The sequence below is a fragment of the Hyperoodon ampullatus genome (genome assembly GCF_949752795.1).
Source record: "Hyperoodon ampullatus genome assembly, chromosome: 9".
In the NCBI taxonomy this organism is placed as follows: domain Eukaryota; kingdom Metazoa; phylum Chordata; class Mammalia; order Artiodactyla; family Ziphiidae; genus Hyperoodon; species Hyperoodon ampullatus.
In genome coordinates, this window is record NC_136922.1 from 97,803,065 (window position 1) to 97,815,958 (window position 12,894).

Here is a 12,894-nt window from a genome sequence, read left to right on the forward strand (position 1 = left end):
AGCTAAACAACACCATCCATCAACTGGATATAATGGACACCTATAGACCACTTCATCCAACAGCAAAATACACATTCTTCTCAAGCTCACATGTAACATTCACCAAGATACACCACATTTGGGGCCATAAAACACACCTGAACAAATGTAAAAGAATAGAAATCATACAATGTCTGTTCTTAGATCATAACGGAATTAAAGTAGAAATCAATAACAGAGAGATAGCTGGAAAATCCCCCAAATATATGGAGATTTAACATCATCCTTCTAACACATGGGTCAAGGAAAAAAACTCAAGAGAAATGTTAAAATATTTTGATCTAGAAAAGAATCAGAGAAGGGTTCTATTGAGTATATTAATTGTAACAAATATTTCTTATAACTGGAAAGTAAAACATGCAGTACTTAAGTTGAATTGAGGATTTAAAAGTAGCTTTCATTTTTAGGAATGCTGTGTGACTCATGCCCACAACATTGGAAAAGAGTTTGTCAGTGCATCAGGTCTTCAATTTTACTTTTTGAAACATAGGCCGCATCCAGTGCTGACAGGTTTGTTCGTGTATAAAGAAATGATTTCAATCTTAGATATTTACTTTGAAACCACAGAGATCATGGATAACATATTAGTCATAAAACAATTTACCAATTTTTAAAATGCTAACTTGTACATACATATAAGATGTATCATTTATAGCATCCAACAATGCTTGAATGTTGCATTCGGAACTGCAATATATTTAATTCCTTTCTTAGTCTTTCACATCTGTTAGTCCTTTAGCAAATTTAATCCATTTGAGTTCAGGTAAGATGCTTTTAATAACATGTAGAATGAAATAAAATATGAGGGAAAAAAGAAAGAAAATAGAAGTGTCTTTCAAGTGTTCAGGGCTTAAACATTTTGAGATTCTACAGTTGTTATTATCAAACTTCAGTCAGTGTTCTTTTTGGCTTTGGGATGAATGTCCTTAATTGGGTATGATTATGGTCAAGAAGATTTAAGCAAGTCAGAAATTACAGACCCAGTCCAAGAATGGTCCAGACTTTCAATATTTAGGCATTCACTCATTTATGTGTATTCATTCATTCATTTGTTCACTCAGTAAACATTTGCTAAGTGCCCAAATTACAAAACTAGATACACCTGTTCCTTGTTCACAAGGAGTGGGTTACAATCCAGTTGTCAATATGTCAACTGTTTTTGTAAAGACTTCATGTACTTGTTAGGACCTTCTTTCTCTTTTCTCTCCCTTTAGGTTTCCAAGAGATTCATACTTTGTAAGTAGTGTTTCTTTTTCCTTTATCTAATCATTTTGGAAGTTACAGAAGGAAATAAAGGAGGACTGAATAAAGAGATTAAGCATTTCATAAGATGCAGATTCAAGCTCATTTTCACAACTAAATATTTTAATATGTTTTCCAAATAAATTTAAAAGGTTGTCCCAGCACAGTAGTTTTTTATATACTCCTGAAAAAAAATAAGCCTTAGTTGCATGTTAGGAGCTCATAGTATGGTAGATTCTATTGTGTCTTGGTAATATAATAATTTATTGCTAATACTTATTTAAAAAACAGTCATTTGTTGCTTCTAGAGAGGGATCTAGTGGGGATGTCCTTCAGGATTTCAATTAACTTCTCAGAAAAGCTTTCCTTGGGTTGTATTTCTATGTGATTATCTCTGTCTAGGGCCTGGCCCTCACTTCGTAGATCTAGCTTCGGAAATTTTATTCATTTCTCATCTGTATCATACTACTCAAAATCAAAAAGTGAACCATGAATAACCCTGAATGGAATTATTTATTACAAAAAAATTGGCAAGAACTTTGCTTACAAGCACTTTCCCTCTTTGTCAAAATATCTGCATAAGAAGGTAAATTAATACTTCCCAGTTGATTGGTGAGCATGGAATCGGGGCAGGGGGAGCTAACTGGAGATTTTACCAGCGAGGGTTATTGATCCCTGATCACTCAAGCCATCTGAGCTGTAGACATAGACCTGCCATGAGGACAGCACTCTCATACCATCAGCCCAGACTCCCCTGGACAGTGCTGAAGACGTGCTGATAGCCACTGGCCCCATGGGTAACCCTCTTTTTTACTCCTCAGTCTCACTGTAGACAAGTATCTCACGCAACTGTCACATTTGGATTCCTGAGTCACGCTCAGATCCTCCTTGGCCTCTTCCGTGAGATAGCATCAAAGCTCCTTGAGTGGAGTTTTCGGATGCACTCAGAACTCTCCAGTTATATGTCTACACAGGTTTTCTTGTTTTCATGCTCCAGTTCTTCCCATCCATTATGAATGGATTTTACAAGTTTTCCTTCTCAAAAATCAGTATTGTTTCTCTTATTTCCAAGGTCCTCAGGGAGCATCTCATTAATGTCTCCATTGGTATAACGACAACCGGACCAGGATCTTATCAACAAAAACACCTTTCCATACATTAACCCTGGAGAAGTCTTTTCTTTAGCAGCAAGCAGGCACAAATTCAGTAGCTCAGCCCCAGGTTACTTTTGCCTAAAAAAGGTGCAACTAAGTGTTTGCACCAGCAAAGATGCTAGATTTCTACATGGTATTTTGAGGCAGCTGTTATCCAGGACTTAAGGACAAGCCAACTATTGTTTGGAACATCACCAATTCACAGAAGCATCAAATACTGGGCCACCAATTTAATGCTATATAAATCTGTAAAATGACAAATTCACTAAATTTTCTCTTTACCGAAAAGAAATTAGCTATCTGTAAAGCAGATATCAATTCTTGTGTTGCTGAAGTAGGGCAGAGTTGATTTTTTAATGAATTGTCATTTCTTGTCTTTCTGAATTTCACAAATGAAACGTGATGCAAATGTTAAGCCGTCACACAAATGGGGAGGCCTGCAACACACTGTTGTTCCAGGTATGGCCTTTCCCAGTTAGATTATGACCTAGACTTTCTCTTTTGATAGGAGTAGAGTAGTGGGGTTACAAGTAGCACATGGGGAACTACGTCTTGAAGTGGTTTCACCTGCATCCACACTCACCACAGCCTTCAACACGATGTGTGAATGCCTGACTTCAGACTCACACCCCTGCACCCAAGTCTAGATTCACAATACATGAACACTGAGCAGCCCCCCAAATCCAGTTCCTACAAATTGTAAGGATTGTTTTTCAAAAAAGTTATTTGGTAAATCAGTAACTGTGAACCCATCAATACATTAATTGCTAAATGCCTAGTGGTTGGTTTGACTTCATCACTCATGAGAGCTCCATATCCACTGATTCCTTCTTAACAACTTAAACAATCACATTGTCATAAAAGTTTCATTTTATCTTTTTCTTCCTCCTGTTATCATGTAAGCTGCTTTAGAGGGCAAAGGTTGATTTCAGCTGCTGAAAGTGATGCAGTTGATATTTCTCTTGAGAAACGAATTACATCTCTTTTCTAGGATGACTCTAATTCTCATATTTGGAGTTCTTCCATTACTGATGACTTCTGCATCCCAGAAATTCTCTTTGTGATGTTGACACGTGCAGCTCCAAGATCATCCCTATTTCATGGTTATTTTATTTCCTCTTTTGATTGGACCGTCTCTCCCCATCACAAGTGTCAGTGGCTCTAGGTAACCTATCATGGGTGACATAATACCCTTCCTATAAAACTGGATGTTAGATTAAGTGATTAACTTAATGAAAAACTAGTCGTCACCCTAAAATTTTGTCCTTTAAAAATGACTATTTTTATGAAATAATGTCTAGATGTTTTCGATAACTCTGTCCCAAGCAATCCCATTTTATCCTTTTCATAGTGAAATGGGGGAAGATCAGACAGTGGTTACAGAATTCATTCTCCTGGGATTTTGTCTTGGCCCAAGGATTCAGATGCTTCTCTTTGGGCTCTTCTCCCTGTCTTACACCTTCACCCTGCTGGAGAACAGGGTCATCCTGGGGCTCATCTCACTGGACTCCAGGCTGCACTGTACTTCTTCCTCTCACACCTGGCCATTGTTGACGTAGCCTATGCCTGTAACACGGTGCCCCAGATGCTGGGAGACCTCCTGAGTCCAGCCAAGCCCATCTCCTTTGCTGGCTGCACGACACAGACCTTTCTCTTTTTGACTTTTGCTTACGCCGAGTGTCTTCTCCTGGCGGTAACGTCCTATGAGCAGTATGTGGCCATCTTCCACCCCCTCCAATATTCTGTCATTGTAAGCTGGAGCATCTGCATCACCCTGGTGGTGATTTCCTGGGCATGTGGCTCCCTCCTGGCCCTGGTCCATGTGGGTCTCATCCTGAGACTGCTCTTCTGTAGGCTTCATGAAATCAACCACTTCTGAGAAATCCTGTCTGTCCTCAAAATGGCATGTGCTGATACCTGGTTCAACCAAGTTGTCATCTTTGTTGCTTCTGTGTTTGTCTTAGTTGGGCCCCTCTGCTTGGTGCTGGTCTCCTCCACACGCATCCTGGTTGCCATCCTGAGGATGCAGTCAGGTGAGGGCCTCAGAAAGGCCTTCTGCATCTGCTGCTCCCGCCTCTGTGTGGTCGGGCTCTTCTTTGGCAGTGCCATCGTCATGCACACGGCCCCCAAATCCAGCCACCCAGCAGAAGATCCTTTTCCTGTTTTACAGTTTTTTCAACCTATGCTGAACCCACTGATCTATAGCCTGAGGAACACAGAGGTCAAGGGTGCCCTGCGGAGAGCCCTGTTCAAGGAAAGTCATTTCCAGTTGGAGTGACATTTGAATCACCGCCCTCAGTAGTCTACTTGGAGCCTTGGGTACTGAATACCACCTAAGCTCATCACTTTCTTTATGTCTGAGACTAAATATCCAAGACACTCTGTAAAGCATTCTCTTTTCCTCCCCATAAAGTATTTAAGTTTTGCTGCATTCGTTATATTTAATTCTATCAAACATATTTATTTTTTCATTTAACTGCTTGGTGCATTAAGACTATCTAGAGGTAAAAATTTACTCCATCCACTACTAAGGGGCCGAGAATGTTAAAATAGAAGCTCTACCTCTGACTTCATCAGGTGTGTGCAGTAATAGCAGAATGGCAGGCATTACTGATGTAGCCACATCAATAACAATTTTTTAAAATACTGTAGCTACAGGTAGAGACCCAGAATCCATTAATAACTTTGTCCATTTTTACCCCACATTTGGATGTTTCCTCTCAATTGTAAATCCTCTTACAAATAGTAAATGTACCTAAATGCCTACTTAGGCTTAGGGGAAATGGATTTTGTTGATTTAATCCTATCATCTGTCTTAAAATTTTTGAGATCAGAGAGTGAGTCCACACACATTCAGCTGGCATCCCAGGGAATTACCCAACAAAATCCACTGTCCAGCCTGCCCTGGGCTTTTGATGGCCACTTGTTTCCAAACTCTTTTCATCTTCTCAAGAAAAATATTTATGATTCTCTCTGAATAAACATACACTCTTCACTTAGGAGGAGCTAGCAAGTGCTACAGCCCGACTTTCAATCGCTGCATATGAATGGAAAGCCCTATGCAGAGGCAACTGAATGGAAAAAGGGGTGTTAATAATAATAATAGTTAATAGTACTATTAATTACTCTGTGCCACCCATTGCACATTGATAGCTAGTTTACAGAGATCAACACATTTCATCATCATAACAAATCCATTTCTCATTATCATCCCCTTTTATAGATGCAAATATTAAGCAGATGGCAAATGTGAGACTCATACCCCAACAATCTGACTCCCAAGCCTTTTCTACTTAACAGGACAATGTAGTACATCACTATCAATGTTATTAAATTAAGAATAAGGCTAACCTATCCCAACATAAGATATGTTAGGAGAGTGTGGGTTCCTTCTCAGTCTAATATATGCCACAGTGAGGCTGGGAGAGCCAGATATTACTTATTGAAGCCTTCTGGTCCTGGTCAGTGAGTCTTGTGGGCATGGTCACTAAAGGTGTTCAGAGTTTTGGAGCAGCACAGAGAGGGTGGGAACGGAGGCTGTTCTCATTGAAATTAGAGGTTTGGTTTAGACCTGAGCATGGTGTTAAGACCCAGAACTAGGACATCTCTGTTTTCACATATATCACTCACGTGTTCATACACATGCATGTGCACATGTGCACACATACTTACTGAGTACTCACTATGGTGGGGCACTCTTCTAAGCATCTTATAAGTATTAGCTTTTCAAATCTTTGTAACAGCCCTATGAGAAAACAGAAGCACAAAGAGATTAAGTAACTTAACCAAAGCCTCATAGATAATGAGTACCTAGTCTGGGATCAAACAAAGGCAATCTAATTACCAAGACACAACCAATATATAAAAACCAAAAAGATTGTGATGTTTCAGGAGAAGGAAGAGGAGAGAAGAAAAAGCTTTCAATGTCCAGCCAAAGATAGGCCTTGAGCTCCATATAGAAATAGTACTTAAATTTGCTGAAGAAAGAAGTTTCACTGTATACTGGCGTGACAATGAGAGTGAGGTAGCAAGAAAGGACTGTGACTCCAAGGGTCAGGGATGGAGGAAGAGCCTCTCAACTAGCAGGATAGTGAAACTGAAAACAGTGCAAGAAAGAGTCTTGCATTGGAATCTTGGAAGATTCCACATGCCACAGAGGAACTAAGCCCATGCACCACAACTACTGAGCCCATGTGCTACAACTACTGAAGCCCGCGTGCCTAGAGCCGGTGCTCCACAACAAGAGAAGCCACCACAATGAGAAGCCCACGCACCGCAATGAAGAGTAGCCCCTGTTCGCCACAACTAGAGAAAGCCTGTGTGCAGCAACGAAGACCAAACACAGCCAAAAATAAATAAATAAATTTATAAAAAACTAAAAACTAAAAACCTGGCAAGAGGGTGGAGACAATTATGGGTAGAAGCTCCCAGAAATGATAGGAACAGGAATCCACGTGTGGCAGCAGGTTCACTTGCTGATATTGGCACCTGTAGCATCTTTGGCATGTGGACAAGGGATTGCCAGCCACAGACCTGTAGAATTGTTGTTTACCATTTACTGTGAATGTAGAGTATCATTGTTAAGTATGGGTTGGTGTGAGGGGGCAAAAACAAATGAAAGGAGAATTGGAATGTTGTCCCACTGGGTGAAAATGTAGCTATGTTTTCCCAACCAGCGGGGAAGTGTCTTATACTTCCTGCTTTCTTGACAGACTTTGAAGAGCTTTGACTCATTTTGATCTTTTTTTAACCTGTGCTTCTCTTTGTTTGTTTCTAATTTTTGAAATCATGTTGGGCCAAAAGAAGAGGTGGATCCTTGAGCACAGCATGATTCAGTCAACAGAGTGCTGGCTTAGACTTGGGATATCTGGGTTCCCATCCCAGGTCCCCCACTAAATCACTATATGACCTTAGAAAAGTTGTTTTACTCCTCTGGCCTACAGTTTCCTCATCTATAAAATGAGAAGTCGAACTAGACAATCTTTAAGGTTCTTTCTTAATTTTCTAATTTTCTGTCTGCTGGTTTCTTCACATTTCACTGGAATTTGGATTTTCACTTTTTCCAAAGGAATATAGAATAAGTTCCAGGCAGAGAAAATGAAATGGATTCTTAAAATAATTGAATATCTTGGTCTTTAAACATGGTAGGAACACAAGAGTAGTGGCTGAATTAATAAATGAATTGAATATTTTAGTTCTACAGGAAATAGGAATTCCATAAGGCTGGCTGAAACATAAGGTGAAATGCCCACTCTAAGAAAAGTTAAGTTTTATTAGCCTTCTTGGAGCTTGTTAAGAGTAACTTCACTGGGATAGGTTCTAGGACCTGGAATAAAACTTAAACGTCCAATTCTGTATCTCTATTGCCCACATTATAAATAATAATTTACTATCTAATATTTATTGAGCACTTAAGTTTCAGGCATTGTGGTGAGATACATGCAGTATTATCTTGTCTAAGCTTCATAACAATTCTGTGAGTCTAGTACTTTTACTGAAGTCATTTTTAAAAAGAAGAAATGGAGGCATAGAGATGATAAGAACTTTCCTGTGGTTACAGGAAAGTGTATGACACAACCTAGGTTCTAATCCAGGTCAGCCTGACACCAAAGACCATACCCATAATCACTAAGCATACTTCCTTTCTGTAGCCAAGACTTCTGGAATCTTTTTCTGCCTACAGTTAAGTAAGACTCAAAAAAATCAGCCTGAATATTCTGAAAATCCATTTTAAGAAAAAGATAAAAATATAGCTAACAGAGTTTCAATAGATGTATAATGAAAAAAATAGTAATACAAAAACCAGTTTTTTAACTGAGCAAAAATTCCTAGATACAGTAGAGATAAATGAACCCCACACAGTAGAACAAGTAAAAGCCACAAATGAACATGATGAGAGATGTATAGACTCTCTAATGATTAGCGAAATTAATTTTAAAGCATGAGATACCATTTTTTGCCCCTCAAGTGGACAAAAATAAAAAGATTGATACTTTCTAGCATGGCTGAGCATGTGGGCAAATAGGAATTTCCTCACAGTCTTGGTGGAAATATAAATTGATTTCATGGTTATTTGGGAATATCTCTTCTAAAATTAAAGTGTGCATACCTTTGATGCAGCAGTTCCAATTCTAGGAACACATCCTATAGAAATATTCACATATATATGTAAAAAATATGTATGTGTAAATTTATTTTAAATTGAAACATTTGCAATAGCAAAATGTCACAAATAACCTAATATCCTTCAATAGTGGGGTTGTTAAATAAAACATAAATCTGTATTGTGGAATATAATGCAACTATTATAATAAACAAGTTTTATCTATGTAATGTTTGGAAGATTCTAGTAAGGAAAAAAAAGTCATATTGATATAGTACTTTCTCATTCTTATAGAGAAAAGCCTATGTGTGTGTGTGCATGTGTTTGTATGTGTGTGCAGACATATATTAAGGTACAGGAAAATATTCAAAATGATAAACATTAAAGGCTTAAAAAGATGACTCTCAAAATGGAAAGTGTACTGCAAAAAATAATACTGCATTTTTAGAAAATTTTAAAGTAAACAAGGGTCAGTATTGCCATTTAAAAAACGAAAAGAAAAAGTTCATTTAGGTTACCTTATTCTGATCTCCTCTTGACCTTCTGGCTCTTAAATACATATCAGCACACATTTGCTCACACACTACAGTTGAACCCAGGACAAAATAAGCAAAGATTAATATCATTTAGGATTTTGTTAGACTGTTTTAAATTGTGCCAAGGTATTCTTTTCAACATAATACAATTTTTTTTTCTTGCTGAGGGAAGGAGTTCCCAACCAGTAAGCAATTAGCCATCAACTGGTGATTCAGAGACACAGGGTCCTCACACCTTGTGGATCTGTCACCATGTCCATGTGGTTCCCAAGGTTTTCATGTGTGTTGGAAGGAGGAAAAGCATGGAGGCTTTAGTGGGCCTGGCCTAAAAGTGATTGGCACTTCTGCTCACATCTCATTGGCTAAAACTTGGTCACATGGTCATACAAAACCACAAGGAAATCTGGGATATGTGGCCTATATATGTTATTTCCCAGGAATAATAGGAAACAGTTTTGTTAAACATCTAGCAGTCTCTGCCACAAGTAATCAGAGGCTCTGAGTTCCCTAGCTCTCTGGCTCTTCAGGACAGCAGTGAAACTCGAGAGAACTGGTGGTACTAAGGGGTGGAATAGAGAGACTTGAGCCCCCTCCCAGACCCTCAGCAGGAGCACTCCCACTGATACATACGATGGATTTGTGTTCAATTTTATGTGAAATACAATCCAAATAAAGCTTCAAGACAAATCCTCTAGGCCCCACTACAGCAGAGATATTCTGAACTGCTAACACTCCCCAATCACTTCCTGAGGGACCCAGCCAGTGTCAGCCCTGATCATCAAATCTCTAGATAGGAGGGGATCCCAGGGACCTGAGTTCAGGTATGTCATGATCAGTCTTTTTGCTTTGTTTTGCTTCCCCATGTATAAAATGATGATAAGATGCCACCCACCCTATCTGTTCCAAAGGGGTGCTGGGAGTTTCAAGATGGTAATATACATGTCAACAATTTTTAAGCTGAAAGGTACTGAACATTATTTTTAGTACTACAGCATAGAGATTCATCATCTCTCTTCTCTCACCTTTCTTTACTCCTCCCCTACTTTCTCTATGTATATTTTACCTGACTCCTTATAAAAGAGAGAGAGGATTTGAAACGTGCTCTCTTTAACTAAAACCCACTACAGTTCAGTTCTAAGGAAGACAGATATTAGGGAAGAGCCAAAGAAAATTGTCTGAACAAAAGTTATAACTGGGCAAAGGGTTAGATTTGGGATGACCTGTTAGACAGGTATGTGATCCTTTCTTCCCAGAAAGTAGGATGTAATAGGAGATTGAACAGCTGATACTTTAACTTTTACCTCCACCAGAGGGTAAAAAGGCTGGATTTCCAGTTATCCAAAATGATATTCCCATGTTGTTTGTACTGAACTGGAAGAGAGAAAGGAAGTAGTGGCTGAAGTTGGTGAAGAGTCAAGATAGTAAGTGATTGAATCTTCCGGTGTGCGGCAGACGTCCAGCGCTCCATGCCTGGGTTATTTGACCCTTCTCCATCATCTAGCAGAACAAATTGTTATTGTGTGTGCAATGGGAATCTTTCTGTGGGCTGCAGCAATGTTACTGATAGAGTATTACTGACCTCATGGGCTATTTGTCCTTTTGTGAAGTCAACGCCTACCCAGTATGATTTCAGAGGCACCCTAGGCTTACAATTATCTCTTCCTCTTGTCTTCAGATACTCAGAATTTCTTTAGCAAAACCATCCTTTGTTTCACAATCATAAATAAGCATGCAGATGCACATATTCATGCTCGGTTGTGAATAGTAGGTACTAGGGGACCTGTTTGGATAAGAGTTACAGTCCTAGATACCTAACAAGGCTGGCACTCCCTCTGCCAATTTCACCTATTTTAATCCTTACCTCTTCTGAAACCGGTGGCCACCGAAGATTTTTAGCTACCATCTAAGTCTCTGAAACCCTCCAGGAGACAAGAAAATGGCAAAAACAATACCAACTAAGAAAAATACACACTAAGTTCCACCAGTGGGGGCTGACTGAGTGAAGAGCAGTACCTCTGTGCAATGGAATGTCATGAAGTTAGCAACGAACAAACAAAAAACAATATGGATGTTCTTCTATATCTTACATAGAAAGTTTCTGAGTTACATTGAGAAAAGCAAGTATAATGGAAGGAGGGGTGGATAATCTATATCTGTATGTGCTCATGTGCACATAAAATAATTCTGGAGGGATACATAAGGAACCAAAGAGAGGAGCTGGAGACTGGGATGATGATGACAAGCAACAGCATAACTAGGCTGAAGCTTATAAAACTTTGGGCAGCTTCTTTAAGAAAAAGAATGTGAATTTATGACTATAAGATTAGTTCTGGCCTTGGAAGGGGCCCTTGGTAGGGGCTCTGAAGCTTAAGCTTCACCAGCATTGTGGTAAATCTACCTCTTGGGACAAGCAGGGGAAAGAGAATGTGAAAGAAAACTTTTGAATGTTAGATGTTTGAGCCATTTTTAACTACTAAAAATCGAATTTAACAAAATCTAATAAAACAATCTATATTTCCAGGCATTTTTTTAGTGGACCCAATAAAATTTCTAGAAAATGATTCTGTAAGGTCCTGGAAGGTGTGAATTTTCCCCTGAGCTCCCCATTACAGTGTTTTAGCTCCTTAAATATAAAGGACCTCATTTTCTCAACTGCTCTGATAAGAGCCATGACAGCCAGTGTTTCTTCCTTTATTTTCCTTTATTTTCATTGGGGATTTAGAGTTGCTTTGCTACTTCAAAGAAGATGGGGTCCCTTGGGACATGGTTAAAACCCAAACCTGAGGACACAGAGCCTAAAAGAAATAATCCTAAAGTGAGAGATATTGGATCCTAAGTGTACGGGATTATTCTGAAAATAAGAAAGCTGCCACTTCTTGAGAGCTGCTAACTCAGCCATCAAGATTTAGAATCTATGAGAAACCTTTTGTTACTTGTAAATTGTGTGTTCCAAGCATGATTTAGAGCCAAGGGCACATTTCAAGATTGATTTTTGCAAAGACGACTACTGTTTTCAGAACAAAAAGGCTTGTGACCTAAAGCGTTTATTTCCACAAGATGGTGCTATGGCTTCTGCCAAGCAGAAAACTCACATTTCCTTCAGAAACTAGAAATCCAAAACATGTTTTGACTGGGGACCAAATTTGTGGATGATTCTTTCAAAGAAGCACTTTGTGCAAAAACGTTCTGGTGGAGGTTGATGTGGGCCATGCGGGTGAAGGTTATTTCAGGTGATAATGGTTCAACCACCTCCACACATACTCGAATTGATGTCTCAAGGCTTCATGCTCACCTTGCTGCCCACTCCTCCAAAATGTTGCTTTTACCACTGTCAGGCACGTGTCAGGAATGGAACCTGGGTATTCAGGAGTGGCGCAGAGTGTCAGCCATCATGGGAATGTATCTCCCACACCTGCCCACACTTTCTACCCAGGGGCACCTCAAGACTCACGTCTTCAGGGGAGCCTTTCCTTACCACTTTAATCACACCTTCCTTTAACTTTCCCTGGCATTGATGTTTACCTCTCTTTAGGCTTCTCAGAGCCTGCTTTAGAATGTTACCATTTGCACCTACATTTTCCAAATTCTTCAGGGACACAGTCCATGTCATCATTGCCATTGTATATCCCACCACAGTGAGCACCCTACCTTGAATTTATGCAGTCATGATATCACGAACACAGACAATCTAGAGTAAGGGCTCAGTAACCTTGGTAGCCTGAGCAATCAAGAGGATGCTAACCCCACTTGGCCACTACCTAGGAGCTAGGGGTCTGATCTTTTAAATCACAGCCTCTCTGGAACTCTTTGAACATCAAAA

The 12,894-nt window shown here is 39.4% G+C and overlaps 1 protein-coding gene across 1 annotated transcript; it reads left to right on the forward strand.

Annotated features, from left to right (window-relative positions):
- Positions 1 to 3,790: 3,790 nt before the first annotated feature.
- Positions 3,791 to 4,713, forward strand: LOC307057654 (olfactory receptor 2A1/2A42-like; the record flags this gene model as incomplete). Its single annotated transcript, XM_079710858.1, is given in 3 exon segments — positions 3,791 to 3,953; positions 3,956 to 4,311; positions 4,315 to 4,713. Coding segments are annotated over 3 exon segments (918 nt in total).
- Positions 4,714 to 12,894: the final 8,181 nt, after the last annotated feature.